This window comes from Typopeltis vanoorti, chromosome 10 (assembly GCF_054136105.1).
Source record: "Typopeltis vanoorti isolate ZY-2024b chromosome 10, IOZ_Tvanoo_1.0, whole genome shotgun sequence".
In the NCBI taxonomy this organism is placed as follows: domain Eukaryota; kingdom Metazoa; phylum Arthropoda; class Arachnida; order Uropygi; family Thelyphonidae; genus Typopeltis; species Typopeltis vanoorti.
Window position 1 is genome coordinate 120,446,475 of NC_143558.1, and position 19,376 is coordinate 120,465,850.

At 33.3% G+C, this 19,376-nt stretch overlaps 1 protein-coding gene across 1 annotated transcript in view; it reads left to right on the plus strand.

Moving 5' to 3' along the window:
- Dhc64C (dynein heavy chain, cytoplasmic) overlaps positions 1-19,376 on the plus strand; it is a 1,087,706-nt gene that overhangs the window by 588,699 nt on the left and 479,631 nt on the right. Inside the window, exons 53-54 of the mRNA XM_090398628.1 lie at positions 15,211-15,306; positions 15,411-15,482. Of these exons, the coding sequence (XP_090254754.1) occupies positions 15,211-15,306; positions 15,411-15,482 (168 nt within the window). The remainder of the gene's footprint in view (positions 1-15,210; positions 15,307-15,410; positions 15,483-19,376) is intronic.

A 19,376-nucleotide genomic window follows, 5' to 3' on the forward strand; every position in this document is an offset into this window, starting at 1 on the left:
TTGATCACTTTTTTTTTTTTTTTTGGGAACTGGCTGTATATGGGCTTCCTTTTATGCTTGTGGATGCTTGCTAAGCACAGTTTAGTGTATAGATGATAAAGAACAGGTGTTAGTTCAGGAGCACTTCTTTTGAAAAAATGAGTATGGATTCCATTAGTACTGTCTTTGGGGGGGGGGGGGTTCTAATTTACTCAAGATTCTTGTCTTTCTGGCAGAAGGTTACAGGAGGCATGAGATACAATTTTCTAGATAAAGGAGGTAATTTGCAATGGTCATATGCAGAGAAGTTAGGAGAGAAGAATAATGTTAAGGTGTCAGTATTGTCTTTAGATGGTGATACAATGCTATTATTAGGTTGAGATAGAGGAGATAGTACAGATCGATAAAAGCTGCATCCAACAATTTTGACAAGAGACCAGAAGCCTTAACTTCTAGTAGCACAAGCAATGAGTTTTTTTACATTTATCCTTATTGAATTTAGATATTGTCCCTTTAATGATGGTTTTACAACTATTACAGGCAACTGTGTAGTATGTTAAGGAAGCTGATGTTTTGGTCTCAAGCAACTTGTGATAAGCTGTATCCTTTTCTTGGACTGACCTGGCACATTTTATGGAGAACCCTGGTTTAGATATAGGTTGTGAAATTTGAACGATGTGAAACACAATCTTCCATTCCAACATGGATTATTTCTATAAATATATCACAACAGGTATCTAAATCAGAAGAATGAAAACAGTAGTCTGACAATGGCAAGGAGGAGTAAAAGTCAAATCCTCCCACTTGGCATTGTTGTTATGCCAGAGTACACAAGGTTGTCAATGGCTGAAGGAAGGACATCACACCAGGGTTGTGAACTGAATTACCAAGAGGAGCAGTCATCTGAAAATAGAACTTGGTTAAGAAGAGATCCAGGATGTTGGGTAAGTGAAGTTTGAAGATAGAAGTCAGAGATCAGAATGATTTTCAGAATTGGGAGTAATGTAGAGCATCAGATGAATAAAACAAAATGTGGTGAAGAATCTTAAGCCACAGGAAGTCAGAAAGGTGAGATTCTAGATTAGACATACTTAGGCAAGGAATATCAGATTGAACAAAGCCACTAGTACCTCCCTTAAAGTGAAGGGAGGTACTAGAACATCAGATTTGGATGACTAAAGGAGATGATGTATGTCATTTAAGTTATTGTTCATGCCACAGTTGTTGGTCAGGTTACTGAGTTCTTTTGTGTGTGTGATTTTTGAGGTATTTTGAGGTTTCAGAGAAATATAGAAGGGGAATATGCAGTTGGATAAAAATTCTCTGTATATGCAGTATGAACATTTTGCATATACATGGATGTTCCATAAGTTGTTCCATACCTGGCGATCCATAAGTTTCTGGCCTAACTAACTTTTAGAGATGATATAAAGAAAACTGTGTCACTTTTCAAGATAATCTCCCTTTACTTCAACACACTTTTCACATCTTCGAATTAACATTTCTATGCCCTTGAAAAAATAGTCTGTACTTTCTTCTGCAAATTTTCACCCTTGAAGGTCTTTCTTCAATCTTGAGAAGAGGTAGCAGTCACTGGGTGCTAGATCTGGCCTGTAGGCAATCTGTTGGAAGCCACAGTCCTTCACTACAGCCTTTGCAACAATAGCCATATGGACTGGAGCATTGTTGTGAAGCAGATGAACACCATGACTCAATATTCCTCATCTCTTCTCTTTTATGGTCATGCGGTTTTTGCAGGAGTGAAACATAATATTCTGCATTCACAGTGGTATTCCTTTCCTTAAAGTCAATCAAGAGAATTCCCTGGCGATCCCAAAAGATTGCTGCCATGATCTTCTTGGTGGACTGAGTGACCTTGGCCTTTTCTCGGTGGTGCTTTGCCTGGTTTGCGCCACTTCATGGATTCCCTTTTGGAAAGAGGATTGTAAAAAAAAGGACCATGGTTTCATCCCTGGTGACAATGAATTCCAGCATTTCTCTCCGATTCCCTTGGCAAATCTCCAAAAACTTGTGGGAACAGGTCACATGACTCTCCTGAACTGAAGAGAGAAGTCAGGGTACCCATCTTGCGCTGACCTTCGTCATGTGAAGCTTCTTGTGAATGATGTGAAAGATGGTTATTATAGAAAGCCCCAACCTTGCTGAGATTTCTTTGAGCTTCAGCTGTCTATCATTGAGCTGTTCATCTTCAACAAGAGAGACATTTTGCCTATTCGTCACTTTCACAGATCGACCATCATGAGAATCATCTTCGATGATCCTTGAACTATGAACCAATAATGGTGATAACCACTTCCGGTTCCCAATAATAAAACTTGCTATTTCACTGGGTGATGAAAATTACCCCTCAAAACTTTAAAATATTGCAGAGATGTAATATCAGAGTGGGATCTTTCCAAAATGAAAGATCAGTAGCAACAGCTATGAGGAGAATACTCTTATACAGGAATGATTACCCCCCCCCCTCCCTAGGAATCCTTACATTCAACACAAAAACTATCAACATCTGTAAATGCAAGTTATTTAAACTGTCCGGTAAGGCACTGCATTGCAAACCTTTTACCGTGCTTTCAATGTCAGTAGTATGGTTATTCTCAAAATGCCTTTGTTCTGGACCAAATTTGTACCTAATGCATCAATTAAAGAACATGAAAACAGCAGCAATTAAAAGACATAGATCTGTTTTGCGATCATGAAACCATCATTGCAAGACAGCTCAATTTGTGAAGGACACCATCCAGCTTTCACCCAAGCGTGCCAAAGATGGAAGCATGAGAATGAAATCCAAAAAATAAAAACAGAGCAATGCATAACTTATCAGGAGGTGATGAAGCAGTATAATACTAAAAATGTGGTAGGAAGATCTGGTAAACCCTCTTATGTGAAGAAGGTAGCTGTTTAAAAAAAAAAAAAAATGCTAACAATGATCGAAAGTGATAGGTTGACCCCACCTCCTCACAAGTACAATGTCCCCGAACAATATGACTTGCTTCCTATTTCCTTAGAGCAAATCAAGGTCCAAAATCAATATGGACTTACTGCCAAAGATGGTCCCTGCACAAAAATCTACTGATAACGTGATGTTCACTGCAGAGGATCAAAGACATGCCTCAAGACCCTTTAATGATGGGCCATTAGCAAATGGCATGGATACCTCCATTCTTCCATTAAAGAAGATGAAATAATCCATGTGCTTAGTGCCCAAAGGCGAGTAGAATGTGACAATGTCTTGGATATTTTTAGTGAGGAAGAAGAAATGATGGATAGTGACTGTTCTCAGTTCTCAACAAAAGAAAGAATCTGAGAACAGCAGGTAGAGGGGAAAAAAACTACTCAACACAGGAGCTAGATGAAACTGTTAATATTTATACTATATACTTATGAGATGAAATATTATATAAATTTCTTTTACTAACAATTATTTTTATTTTTGACTCCGAGTGTCCCTATATGTTATTATATTTGCACAAAGAGTTCACTCCAATTGGTGCAATGACTTTAACTCACTCTTTCAGAATCCAACTAATCATTGACTCAACACCAAGTACAAAATAAACACATTTAATAAAACTTAAAACAATATATATACACTTCTAGTAAAAATACATAACTACAATTACAGATTATATGGATCCAAGGCCTTATTTAAAAAATATAAACTTACTCTTAAGACTAGACTCTTTTTCTTTCACAATTACAAAAAAAATGTTCATAGTCTTTTTCTCTTTCTGTTAAGGCTCTTTCCAGAAGTTACAAGGTTCTGTACTTCATTTTTTAGGATCCCTTTAAAATTCTTTTTTACTGCCTCACACAAAACAAAATCAAGTTCCTTCCTACTTGAATATATCTTGGCCAGTTTATAAAAACTTAGTTTCAAGATTTCCTTTTTATTCTTTACTTATTCCTTCTTGAAACATATTATTTCCACTATTCCTTTTTCGGAATACAATATGAAATTTCCTTTTGACTGCCGCACACAAAAAAATTCAAGCTCCTTCCTACTTGAATATATCTTGGCCAGTTTATAAAAACTTAGTTTCAAGATTTCCTTTTTATTCTTTACTTATTCCTTCTTGAAACATATTATTTCCACTATTCCTTTTTCGGAATACAATATGAAATTTCCTTTGACTACCGCACACAAAAAATCAAGTTCCTTCCAACTTGAATATTCCTTGGCCAGTGTTCTAAAAAACTTTCCGAACGCTCTCTTGTTTACCACTGTAACTTGGATACGCAATGCTTTTCTTGTCAGCTGTCAATCAAACATCAAGTTCACTCCGGGAGCATGCGCACTTCAACAACGTCAGAAACTACGCATTGTAATAATATGGCTGACTCGCTGTATCCACCAGCGCTGAAGAAAGTCTTTCATAAACACAAAATTCAACATTTAAAATACAACAAACTTTCTTATAAATAATACAAATAATCAATTAAGTAAGTACTTCAATATTTTTACTTCTTTACATATTACTTCTAACATAATATTTTCATAACGAGCACATCACAAGTGCAGACACTGCGTGTATGAAAACAAAAACTAACAAGCAAAATTAATACGTAAAAATATTCAGAATTTTTAATATGATTATTTTTACATCAGTTTCATTTTTCTGTGAAAAAATTTTTTTTTTTTAAAAAAAATTTTTTATATTTAACCTACGTCTAAACAAAATTTTAATATTTATTTCTAGATCGTTATATTTTAAGTTCTAATCTAATTATCTAATCATTATGTATATCTTCTGAATCACTAGTTTCAGAATCATCTGACACTAGAGATAATTCTGAACTTTCTTCTTCCAAATTAGTATACTTAAAAATTTCATTTTTATACCTTTCAAACACTTCATTTAAACTACTTGAATGATGTCCTAAATCTATAGAATCATCACTATCAGAATCAGTTTCTACAGGTTTTTGAGATTCTAAAAGTTTCTGGGATTCCTTATCCTTACTAACTAAATTTGAGGTATCTTTAACTTCCCTTTTCTTATTTAATCCTATATTTATCAACCTATGAAATTCCGCTATACTTTCATCAATATTAGAATCAATTTGATTATCATTATTCCTACATTGTACATCATCTGAAATGTGTGTCTTGGGAATTCTAAAATTTCTTGTATTTTGGTTCACTTTACCAAAGTTTAATTTTTTCTTTCGCTGCATATTTGAATTATGAATATTAGATCTATTCCCTTTTCTATCATTTAACTTTGAATAAGATTCACAATTAGTATTAGGAAAACTACATTCATCCTTCAATATTTTATTCATATTATCACCTAAAGTAACTAAATTTTTATTTCCCAAAAAGTACCTTTTTAATCTATCAGAATGTACATTTAAAATTTTACTAGGATTATTGACATCTTGAATTCTAAAATTCACAGGAGAAAAATTGTCTAAAATTCTAAATGGACCTAAGGCTTTCTTTCCTAATTTCCCAACTCTTTTAATACTAGATTTATCATCTAACAATACTAAATCACCTGGTACAAAAGATTTATATTTTCTAAAGCGATTTATATATTGTCTAGTTTTCTGAGCACTTAATTTACTTATCTCACCTACTAGTCTATGAGTAGTGGAAAACTTATCTATTACTAATTCTAAATATTCATTTATATCACTGTATCCTGTATTTGGAATAACTGAAACAAGTTCATTAGGAAAAACTGGGTCAAAACCATATAATGCAAAAGATGGTTTTTCCTTGATAGCAGAATGAAAAGCAGACCTACATGCAAATAATGTTTGAGAGATATGTGTATCCCAATCATTCATTTTGGTGTTTGCCAACTTTGAAAGTATTTGCTTTATGTTTCTATTTAGTCTTTCACACATACCATTACATTGCGGATGATAAGGTGTTATAAAAATCTTCTTAACATTAAGCAATTTACATAACTGTAATAATAGTTCAGATGTGAAATTTGCTCCTTGATCTGAAAGTAAGGTCTGAGGAGTTCCATATCTACAAACTATCATATTCAAAAACTTTCTTGCAATAGTTTTTGCAGATTGGTCTTTCATTGATACTGCTTCAGGAAATCTAGTTAGCATGTCTATGACTACTAGAATATACCTATTTCCTTTTTTAGTAATTGGTAGAGGACCTACTACATCAATAGCAACAGCTTGAAATGGTCTAGTTGGAATTGGAAATGGTTGTAAAGGAGCTTTTCCTCTAAAAGGGGATCTTATTTGGCACTTATGGCATGACTTGACATACGTGAGTATATCACTCTTCATACCTTTCCAGATGTAACGATCCTTTATTCTTTCCAAAGTTCTAGAAAACCCTTGGTGTCCTGCTAAGTCAGAATCATGGAAAGTATACATAATCCAAGGAATCATTTCAGTTGGTGCCAATATTTTCACCTTCAACTTTCCATCTTCCATTTGTCTAGATAAGAGTAACCCATCTTTATCTAAATACAAGTTATCCAGATTCAAAAATGTATCTAGTTGAGTTTCCTCTTTCAATACTGCTTCATAAATAGTTTTTAGTATGAGATCATCCTTCTGAGCTTGGATAATCTTATCCTTTTCCCAAAATTGTAAACTAGGATCTTTATTCTTTAGAGTTTCAATATTAAATACTTGATCACTATCACTAGTATCTAGAAAAACTTCAGGAGACTGCTCTAATTTTCCACTGTCACCTGATTTCCTGTCCAAACAGCATTCTATTCCACACAATGATACTGTATTATCAACAAAATTACACACAAACCCATGACGTTTCAGAAAATCAATTCCAAATATTATTTGTACATTTGGATTTGAAGATTCTGGAAGAACAATTAATGAATGAGAAACTTTCAATGGAAAACAAGGAATTGAAATAAAGACATTGATTTGCTTATAAGCTGAAATTTCAGATTCAAATATTCCTTTTAACTTAATTGGATTGCTTAAAACTGAAATATCATTTGGAATTAGAGATTTAATTTTGTTAAATAAGCTATAAGAAATGAGTGAAATGTGTGCACCTGTGTCAAGTAAGATATCACAAGGTACATCTTCAATAAATCCTTGTAATACTGTTAAAGGATTACTTTCATTAGCATAAGGAGCTAATGCTACATCAAACTTTCTTTTATGGTTATAGCTGTCTTTGACTTTACCCATGTTTAGTGAATAGTTTGACATTTCTGTCCTTGCCAGTATAATATTGGAATAATAACTAATTCCAGATTTACTTTTATTCTCCGATTTCTTATTTTGAAAACAAGATCTATCTCTAACATAACAATCTTTAGCAAAATGACCCTGTTCATTGCATCTAAAACATTTTGGAATGTATCTCCTATGAGATGCTTTATTCCTATCAATGTCATCAGATTTACAAGAAAAAGATTGATTATCTGTAAGATTTTTCGACATTGATAAATCCGACATCATCTTAAACAGAAGTTCTTGTCCTTGTATTATGGGTCTCTGTTGTCTTTCTATTTCTTCACTCAGAAATGTTTTCAGTTCCTCATATTTTTCCAAATCATGTAATTTTACCCTGGAATCAGATTCTGGAATATCTTTAGTAAAATTCACAGAAGTTTCCTTAGACTTTTTCTTTTTATTTTCAGCTTTACCCTTTTGAAGCTTTTCTTCTCTCATTTTATCAGTACCCACAATGCTAGAAGAATGAGTTTGATTATGCTGAAAAGAATTTACTTGCTTATTGCTTGAGGAATGAAAAATATCTCTTAATCTTTCTTCCTTTTCTTTAACAAGCTCAAAACATTGTTCAAGATTTCTAACTTTTTTTTATACGCTGTTTCTTTTAAATTATCCTTGAGGCCAAGCCTAAATTGATTAAAGAGCAACCATTCTAAAGAGGATTTCTCTTCAGATGAAATATTAAATCCATGAGCAATGGTCCACAATCTATGATAATATTCAGAAACAGATTCCTTATTACCTTGGATACACTGTTGAATCTTCCAAATGTTAGGCCCTAATTCTCTTACATTTGAAAATTCTGATATTAGCAAACTTTTAAAGGTTGCATAATTGTCAGTATCTCTTAGTAAAGGAGATGTATTTAAGAATGTTTTTGCTTTTCCCAACAATTTATTACGAAGTATAATTAACAAGTGAAAATCTGACCAATTTCCTAAATCTTTAATTTTTTCTGCATACCTAAAAAATGTTTCTATGCTTTCACTACTATCGCCTGAGAAAGAAGGTATTACTAAGGTTGGATTTATTAACCTAAAAAATTCTTCATCATTAACTGAAGGAACTTTACTACTAATATTACTATTTTCTGTAGCCATTTTTTTTTTTTTTATTTTGAGTCAAGATTTGCCTTTTGGATTCTAAAATAGTTTAGTCATAACCAATTATCCTGTCGTCGACTGCGCCATTGTTAATATTCAATGAATTTATCCTATATATAGGCCACTGTTAATATTTAATGAATTTATCTTATATGCTGCGCCATTGTTATTTATATATGATATTTCATTTACTAACAATTATTTTTATTTTTGACTCCGAGTGTCCCTATATGTTATTATATTTGCACAAAGAGTTCACTCCAATTGGTGCAATGACTTTAACTCACTCTTTCAGAATCCAACTAATCATTGACTCAACACCAAGTACAAAATAAACACATTTAATAAAACTTAAAACAATATATATACACTTCTAGTAAAAATACATAACTACAATTACAGATTATATGGATCCAAGGCCTTATTTAAAAAATATAAACTTACTCTTAAGACTAGACTCTTTTTCTTTCACAATCACAAAAAAAATGTTCATAGTCTTTTTCTCTTTCTGTTAAGGCTCTTTCCAGAAGTTACAAGGTTCTGTACTTCATTTTTTAGGATCCCTTTAAAATTCTTTTTTACTGCCTCACACAAAACAAAATCAAGTTCCTTCCTACTTGAATATATCTTGGCCAGTTTATAAAAACTTAGTTTCAAGATTTCCTTTTTATTCTTTACTTATTCCTTCTTGAAACATATTATTTCCACTATTCCTTTTTCGGAATACAATATGAAATTTCCTTTTGACTGCCGCACACAAAAAAATTCAAGCTCCTTCCTACTTGAATATATCTTGGTCAGTTTATAAAAACTTAATTTCAAGATTTCCTTTTTATTCTTTACTTATTCCTTCTTGAAACATATTATTTCCACTATTCCTTTTTCGGAATACAATATGAAATTTCCTTTGACTGCCGCACACAAAAAATCAAGTTCCTTCCAACTTGAATATTCCTTGGCCAGTGTTCTAAAAAACTTTCCGAACGCTCTCTTGTTTACCACTGTAACTTGGATACGCAATGCTTTTCTTGTCAGCTGTCAATCAAACATCAAGTTCACTCCGGGAGCATGCGCACTTCAACAACGTCAGAAACTACGCATTGTAATAATATGGCTGACTCGCTGTATCCACCAGCGCTGAAGAAAGTCTTTCATAAACACAAAATTCAACATTTAAAATACAACAAACTTTCTTATAAATAATACAAATAATCAAGTAAGTACTTCAATATTTTTACTTCTTTACATATTACTTCTAACATAATATTTTCATAACGAGCACATCACAAGTGCAGACACTGCGTGTATGAAAACAAAAACTAACAAGCAAAATTAATACGTAAAAATATTCAGAATTTTTAATATGATTATTTTTACAAAACCTCTACAAGAAATGAAAACATTCCTACAATTGAATTATCATGGATTCAATCAAAACATCAAGGCCTTCTCGCAGAAATGTAAACTAATATGCTTCTACCTGCAAGAAACATACCTAAAAACGAGATGATCTGGTATTACAAAATATTACCATCATTTGTAAAGACAGGGTAGGGAATGGGCTTGCTCAGTGAGCAGTCATCCTTGTCAGCAACCTCCTCCTATTTCCTGCAAGCCACACTCAATATGAATGTGGAAATAGTTGCTATATGACTCTCACTTGTGAGAGTCATATAGCAACTATTGTGGTGAGCTGTGGAAATTTTAACAAAGGGCTCGCATCGTCGAGCAAAAAAAAAAAAAAAAAAAGCCATATTTCACACAAAAACTTATTAATACAGCTTGTGTACAGATGCCAATCAAAAAGTATGAAGGGACAATTAACCTGTAAAGTTTATCATTTTTAAACAAATATTTCATGATCTAAACATGAAATATTTGCACACAATTATCTGCGTTAATTTATCTTACATAAGAAAACATTTTTAACTATCGAAATTTCTTCTTCTTCTCTCTTCCATCATCTATGTGGATGATGATGAAGCCGAATGAAATCTTTCCACTTCTGTCTTTCCCAGAGTCCAAACAATTCTGTCCAGTTTGGTGTCGCTTGTTGTGATTTGGTTTTCAGGTCCCTATCGAAATATAATAAGAATAAAATCTTTTATAATTGCACATATCCAATAGTCTGCATTTTTTATAAACAAAATAAATTTGTTTTGTTTGCACTAGAAGTTTTTATGACAATCTATAAATATTATCTAAACACAATAATATTGAAATACGTTATATTTCTCTTTTGTTTTTATACTTCAAGTGATAATCAACGGTACCAATCAAGGGGTATTATTATATAGTCCTATTTATTTTATATGATTACCAAAAGTGAATTCTTATTTGTAAAATGGTAGTAACAGTAACTATAATATTTTATTTTATAAAATCACTTTGTTAGGTTACTGTATGAGTTTGTTGCTTAATATATTTCAAAATTATTTTTATTTATTTTTTTTTTAAATAAAAAAGTAAACAATAAGAACAAGGGACTTGCAAATTTGAGAAAAATTTAACAAAGGGCTCAGACAAGCACCACTGCTTTTAACTTCATTAAAAGTATGCTGTATCTACATTCCACCTATCTCATATCTCTCAAGATGATATCTGTGACATCATACTGCTGTTACCATCCCTCTTACTTTAATTGGGGAATTTAAGTGGACATTACACTTCCTCTGAATAAACATTAGAGGAAGGGTTCTCGAGCATATGCGTGACAACAGTAATCTCTCCCTCATAAACACTGGAAAGAACTTTCTTCCATATGCTTATCCAAACATTCACTGCCATAGATTTAAATATTTGCTCACCCTCCATTTTCCCACTCTTCAAGTGGGAAACTGATCAGAACTTACTTGGGAGTGGTCACTTTCTAATGATATCTCATTTTCTTACTAACTATTATAATAAAGGAATTAACTCACGTAAATTATTCTTTATTTGTAGAATTTTCACCTGAGTATCACAGGCATCATCTGTGATATTCAGGTGAAAATTCTACAAATTAAACAATAATTGTTATATTCACATATTTGTGAATATATTTGTGTTTGTGTTATATTCACAAATATGTGAATATAACAGTTATTGTTTAATTAGCCTTGTACCTGTAGTGATGATGCCTGTGATACTCGGGTGAAAATTCTATGAATAAAGAATAATTTATGAGTTAATTCCATTATTATAATAGTTAGTAATATGTCTACTCATGGTATTTCCTTACTGAAACTTATCTCATTTTCTGTATGGGTATCCATGCACTTCATCACAGATATGATGATGGAAAATTGAGCAAGCTTACTGGCTCACCTGAATGCCACCAAAGCATAGAACAAGCCTTTCACTAAAGGAGAAATGACAGCTGCTCTGCTTAAATGTCATTCAACTACTGTTCAAACAAATAACCTCCATTGAGAGATGGCAAAACATATGGCACCATCATGCTTAGATCAGCCATTGCATCTTTACAACAGAATTTTCTATGAGAGTATATTTCTGTATACCTCGACAAAAGCAATAATAATTGCCATTTCTGAACCAAGGAAGGATCCAAAATCCCCAATTAACTATTGTCCAGTTGCTTTGACCAGCTACTTGTGTAAGATTCTGGGGAAAAAACGGTTAACTCATCTAGTATTGGTTTTCTTAGATAAGGAAAAGTATACAGCATTGCTTGGAGATTTGGAATAATGAAACACCACATAATTTTGTTGTTAAATGGAATCTCCCTCTTTTTGTGAAGTAGTTTCTGATCTAAACAAATCTTCCAAGTCTCTCACAGTTACAAATACCTCAAAATTTACTTGCTTTAAAGGCTTGAAGTCCTAGAAATTTTGTTTTTCATAATTTTGCTATAGTGGCTGATAAATCTAGCATGTTCTTGTCCTAAAAGAACATATTTTAAAATTTTCTTTTCTTTTGCTTTATGGACGAACTTGTGAAACTCACGCTTCATTTCTTTCAAATAGGTTTTCACAGTTATCACTGATTTATTGTATGTCAATGTGCAAGTGATTTTTCTCCTTGCACCAAAATAAATTCATTAAGAAAAATTCTTTCTGCTGAAGCCATGGAACCAGGCATTGTCATAATAAATTCAACAATCATTTTCCTTAAAGGATTGTTTCCATTATGAAAGTATTTGAAAATTGTTTTCCACCTATTCACTAACAGAGATTTGAAGATTGTTCCAAAATGCAGTTTTTCACTCTACAACTTTCAGGTAGTGGGGTTCATTAAATAAATTATCTTGGTCTATGATTTATGCTAATGTGGACATTGAATTTAAAATTGTCAATTAATGATCACGTTTTTCCACTCTACCTAGTTAGAACAGAACAGAAATTTATTCGAAAGGATGAACCCATTCTTGTGTGCATTCAAATCACTATAGGAACCATGAGAATATGTTAATAATTAACACGCCTGAATGTTAAAATGTATAGGTCTGTTTTTGTTATAATTTTAACTATTTTTACTCTTTGTTAATAGTGAAATAATACAGGATACAAATTAAAATATCATTATATATAATATTGTACTGTAATAATTAATGAAATGTTAGTATGCAGTGAAGCACTGCATACTAACATTTTATTTCAGTGCACAGAAGCTGTGCACTGAAATAAAATAATCATCTGGAAACACAAATTTTTCCAAATCAGGATCTGAAATAAAGGATTCTCCAGATGCATTCCTTTTGGAAAGTCTTGGGTCATCTTCAGAGGTAAGGTGATAGCAGAAAGCAGGCTTCTTTAAAAATTGTAAATTGCATCTAACTTGGTCTGTATAGTTCCTTTTATGCATAAATTTATAATTTATGTATCAATATATAATTGAAAATATAATTTCTTGGCAAGTATAATTTACTTCAGATTTTTCTATTTTTTTCTTCTCTTTTCTTCTTCAGCTTTCTGTGCTTCTAGCTCTATAAAGTCTTCCTTGCAAGTTCTTTTTCCATAGCTTCCAACTGCTTTACATATTTGTCAACCAAATCTTCTGGTAGTACTATCTTGTCACCAATTTTTTGTATGGCTTTGTCGAATTTCTGGGTCTGAGAAAATTTATTTTTAGCAGCTTCTTCCAAACACCATTCATACACTCATGATGCATCTACATGCTTTGTGCAGTGCAAGACACACACACACACACACCTTCCAAAAGTCTCTTAGGGCTGTCTAACCCTTAGTAGCAATAGCCTGAGAAAAAAATATTTCTTTAATAATGTCTTGAAGGCAGCAATAACATCCTGGTCGATCGGTTACAAGAGTTTAGGTGGTATTCAATTAACTTGTTGAGGGGATGACCATTGTAAGTTGAGGATTGACCATAGTTCAAAAAGTTCATAGTTCAAGTGGTTCAAAAACATCATCAGGCAGTACAGATCTTAGTGCCGGCCTGGTTGGCTGAGTGATTAGCGTATCTGCTCTCCAACCAAAAAGCTGTGGGTTCGAATCCTGCCATGGACATGGATGTTTGTGATCATCTGTGAAAACACTAGTGGTGGTGGTGTTCGGCAGTAGATGGCGTTGGTGTAGATGATGAAGGTAGTTGCGGCTGGGGAAGTGGTGAAAATGGGAAGTAGTAGAGTAGATGCCCTCCCTCGATGAGTCTTAAGACTCCCTGGAGGTGTTATGTAATAATAATAATAATAAGTATGGATAACTTCAACTACCAAAAAGTATCCTCCCAAGTCCCATAGGTATAATGCTCTTTTAAAGAAAATTTTGTATAGTTGAGTGTTGACGAATAAAAAAAAAAAGTATGAAAACATAATTCAGATACTCTGTAGTGAGTGGTTTAAAAAAATACTCAGATACCTAAGGAGTAATAAAACTTCAATGCTTATTTGTTATTTATGAAACATATCTGCAAAAGTAGAGATGCATTAATGTATTTAAACAGACTTTTGTAAACAGATTTTGCAAGTGCAGTTGACCCTTGAAGAACGTGGGTTAACTGCACAGGTCCACTTGTACATGTTTTTGAATAAATATACTGGAAAATTTTTTGGAGATTTGCAATAATTTAAAAAACTCGCAGATGAACCATGTAGCCTAGAAATAAAAAAAAATTAAGAAAAAGTTAGGTATGGCATGAATGCATAAAATATATGTAGATGCTAGTCTATTTTATCATTAATACCATAAAATATGCATAAATCTGTTGTAAAAAGTAAGATTTATCAAAAGTTTAGAATTAACAACATAAACACGTACAGACCATACGTGAAAATGCAGTATTAAATCATAACTGCATAAAATTAACTTATTAATTAGTTAAATGAATTAGTATAAAATAAAGCAATTATATTGCTACTGCTTCTTATCAATGCAGGAATCTTTATGCCTATAAATAAATATGAATTTCTTTTTCACATTATCTTTTCATTTTTGATGTCTAGTATTAGTAATACATACAAACATGTACAGTGTTTTGTATCATATAAGACAATATTGATGTAGGTACTAACAGACATGTGATTCATCTTGTAAACAGAAAACGTAAACTTATGGTATAGATAAATACAATACAGTACTGTAAATATATTTTCACTTCCTTATGATTTTCTTTAATAACATTCCCTTTTCTCTAGCTTGCTTTATTGTAAAAATATAGTATATAATACATACATCATACAAAATATTTGTTAATCAACTGTTTATGTTATTAGTAAGGCTTCTGGTCAACAATAGGTATTAGTAGTTAAGTTTTTGGGGAGTCAAATACACGAATTTTCAAACAAGGAGGAGGGGGGTTGCATACGTAAACTCCCCCGCATTGTTCAAGGGTCAACTGTAATCACTATTAATTTGATAAATGTATTGCTCACAAAAACCTTTTGAGAAACATCTTAAAATCATATGATATATTCTATTTATGAATTGTTAAAAAAATGATAGCTTTTTTTTCCTAATAGGGACATTTGCTGTTAATTGGAGTCAGTGGTGCTGGTAAAACAACATTATCCCGCTTTGTAGCTTGGATGAATGGTTTAAGCATTTTCCAAATCAAAGTAGGTTTTAGTTTTCCTCTTCCTGACCTTCTAAAGCACTTTTTAAATGTTATGTTGCATATTTGATTTTAATGTTTTATACTATGTGTTTTTACTTTCTGTAGGTGCATAACAAATATACAGCAGCAGATTTTGATGAAGATTTAAGATCGGTCTTGAGGAGAGCAGGTTGCAAGGTATAAAGCTCTGTTTATTATTTTATTGTTAGTTAGGTCTCAAAGGAAATGGTGGGGTGGAATATTCGCTTACTCTTAATAAACATATTAGGTTTGCAATTCTGGTGTTTAACCTCAACTACATGTTCATTTGCTTAATATAATAGTGTAACAGTAGTTATTATCAGTTATATGTTATTATCATATTATATGTTATTTTCTTAAGCATATCAATCCATTATATCTTAATATTTCTCCAAGTCTTTTTTCTGTCTTTTTTGTTTCTTCTGTTTTGCTCATCTCTCTCTCTCTTTCTCTCTCTCTCTCTCTCTCATTTCAATTTCAATGACTGTTTATCTTAGCTTTGATTTGCGTACACATTCTTAAATATTAATCATGCTAACATCTGTGAAATCAGGATGCCACAGTTGTCCTGTTAGGCAGTACGTCTCAAATCCTGTGAGATTCTTTAAATATCAGAAATATGGATGTGCCAAAACTGCTTGTCATGGCTCTACCACCTTTGACCGATGTGGTAGTTAAAGAGAATTATGTCGAATCTTGCTCTGCAAAGAAAGCTAAATGTGTCAACTGTCAAGGAGATCACCCATCCTACTACATGTCAGAAGTAGAATGGTGAAAAAGAAATATAAAAAATTAAAACAGAACAAAATATATCAGGATGCAAAAAAGGAACTTCCTTTTTGTTGCAGAAATAAATCCAAAACAATAGGAAAATCTTTATCATGTAACTATCGTGGGTTTTGACAAAATATCCATTGAGGCTCTTCTGCATAAACAAAGGAAATATATTTACAATCCAGTGAGGACCTAACCTTAAAAAATTTCACTGTTCTTAGTAAGGACAGAATTTGTGATGGTCTTGCACGTGGTGGAGTTACTATCCTAGTGGGCAATCATACTCCTTTCCATCATCTCCAGCTTAATAGTGCTCTGGAAGCAATACCTATTTGCATATCAATGGGAATTTTTGTTATTGTATGTTCCATTTATTTGAGTTTTTGAGTTAATCCTTAACTTGGAATTGACTGAGCCCATACTTATGAGTGACTTGCACAACACTTGGTGTGTGTGTGTGGGGAGAGTAATGCCAACATTGATGTGCAAATTGGTGTTGTGATTGTGCGAATGTGTGACAGCAATGATCTCTCCCTTATGAATAACAGTGTCAATGCTTTCTTCCATATGACAGTCATTCATATACTACAATAGATATTAGTCTACTCCCATCCTGTTTTTCCATTGCTCATTTGGGATGTTGAAGAGATCATGTGGAAGCTATCATTTTCCTGTTTTCTTTGCTCTATGTCCTCACAGGAATTGTGTTCTCTTAGGCAAATACCTTGGAAATGGTTTTTCAGGCTGACTGATATACTTTTCCCATCTTGCAAAATTTAATGCTGAAGTAGTCAGTCAAATATCTATCAATAATAGGTTCGAGCTGCTTAACTTCTTAACTTTGGTTAAGAAGTTAAGCATGTTTGTCTTTTCAGAAAGATGGATAAGATTTGCATTCCTGAAACAAGAATATCTGGTTTCAGTATATTTTGATATGGAAATAGCTTATCACACAGCCTGGAGATGTGGCATATTAAAAGACCTGTATAACTTTGTCTAGTTTGGATCTGCCAAGTCCAAGTGGGAAGTATGCTATCTCAACCCTATAATCAGGAAGAGGGTGTTCTCCATAGCTCTGTCTTAAGTGTGACACACTTTGCTGTCCAAGTTAACTCAATCACTGAACAGCTTCCTTCCATTGTCGGCAATGCTCTATATGTTGATGACTTCATAATTTACTATCAGTCTTGTAATATGAGAGTAATTGAAAGACAATGTCAACAAGCAACGATCATGCCTCTCTGTGAGCTCTTAGTAATGGGTTTTCAGATTTTCACCAGAAAAAGCATCTATGTACAGTTCTACTGAAAACACTTTTCGTCATCCATTTGAATGAGGAGTGTTAAGAATCTCAGTTAACACATTTGCTGCCACGCTCCTTGGGCATAATTTTTTTACCGCATGCCAAGCATGTTCACTTCTACAATTTCAGTATGAGTTATCTCGTAGCTTATCAGACAGAATTTTGTTTCATACGGCAACTACGAGTAATCTTGTATCAGCCCCCTACCTATGTCTTACATGCGCTGACGACTGTGTAACTTGAGTTCAGAGTCACTGACGTTCAGCATTCAGTGGAGTAAGGTTCATTACGTCTAGTCTTACAATTATTTAGTTACGCCTTCAGTTACGCCATGGCCAGTAAAAGAAAGCTTACTGATGAAGAATTAAGCTTACACTAATATGAGTGATGATGAATGGAATAAATTATTTGGTTCCACTATTCCGAAGATGATTATAATCTTACAGATGACTCTAACAATGACTCAGATGATGATATATCGTATATAAATATATGTATATGTTGAAAAAACTTCAAAAAATTGTTTTATTTGCATTAATAAATACACAGTTTATGCAACAATACCTCTTATAATATACTTTTGCTGAAATTATTTTCCTTCTACCAAGTCCCCGGACGTGCTCTCCGCTTTATTCACAAGCCAAGGGTCGAAATTAACGTGCTTATACTATGGGTTAACTCGTGCTTGGCATAGAAGGTCGGTAATTGACATAAGAGTATATTTGTAGTTGGCTTGTGAGGCTCATATACCAACTACGAGTATACTCGTAGTTTGCAGCAAACGTGTTAAGGATGGGTCAAAATGCTATTCCAGTAGAAATAAATTCTTAATGAACTCGCCTTCTTAAAAGTTCAAGAGATCATTGAATATCCTTAAATCTCCATCCCCTATTAAATGGGGTGTAAATCAATCTTCATTGATTTTGTATTCAAAGCTAATTCTCGTAGAAAGGCTTATATGTTGTCTATTCATAACTTATTTTTCAAAAAATTACATCATATACTAAATATTAACTATAATAACTTTAATTAATACTTCCTATTTTTTGACGATGTTTCATTGTCATCCTCAGGAATTACAGAACAATGATATGGACATGCAGGCACTAACACTAGGTAAATGAGGCTGAAGAAAAGCAACCGAAGTTGGGATTAGCCCCCCCCCCCCCCCCCCCCAAGTGGACTATATTGGCTGGGCGCTTTGCCGTTGGGCTTGGTGATCTTGAGGATGAGTACTTCCCAAATTTTGGAGTTTCATGCACTCAAATTTATTGAGGCTTGGAACTGGGTGTAGTCCGTTTGTTCAGAAATTCTGATATTGGCTGTTCTTCCCATTTGACTGTAATAGGAACAATTTTTGCAACTGCTGTGTACCCTGTAGGTGTTTGAACCATCTATACTGATGTTTGACTTATCTATACATTCGAGGTCAACAGTCAGTGACACTATACTGAGATGGAAGCTCAGGAGTCAGCTGCAAGTGCTACTTGCAATGGATGATCCATCACACTCGCTGAATGTGACCATAGGGCGCTACAAAGGATAATATGTAAAAACGGCCATTCATCAGCCGATATTGAATGCAGAACTCTAGACATTGACTGGAACACTAATCTGCACATAAACATTCGGAATCGAGGCTCACAGCATGGATTTTCATGGCAGAACAGCAATATGTAAACCCCACATTATCAAAACCAACATACAGCATCATCTTCAATAGTGAAAGGAGTGTGTACAGTGAGATGTGGAAACTTGGAAAGCCATGGTATGGATGCGTGGGTGTTACGGATGCCTGCTGAATGTCTCTTACCAAAGTGTGCAACTCCAGCTATGAAATTCAGAGGTGGCGGTATGATGATATGGCACTGTTTTTCCTAGTTTGGCTTTGGACCTTTGTGGTGCCATGACCATTGAACTCTGAGAGGTATCTGAATGTTCTGAAAAATGCAGTGCTTTCTACTTTGTGGAAT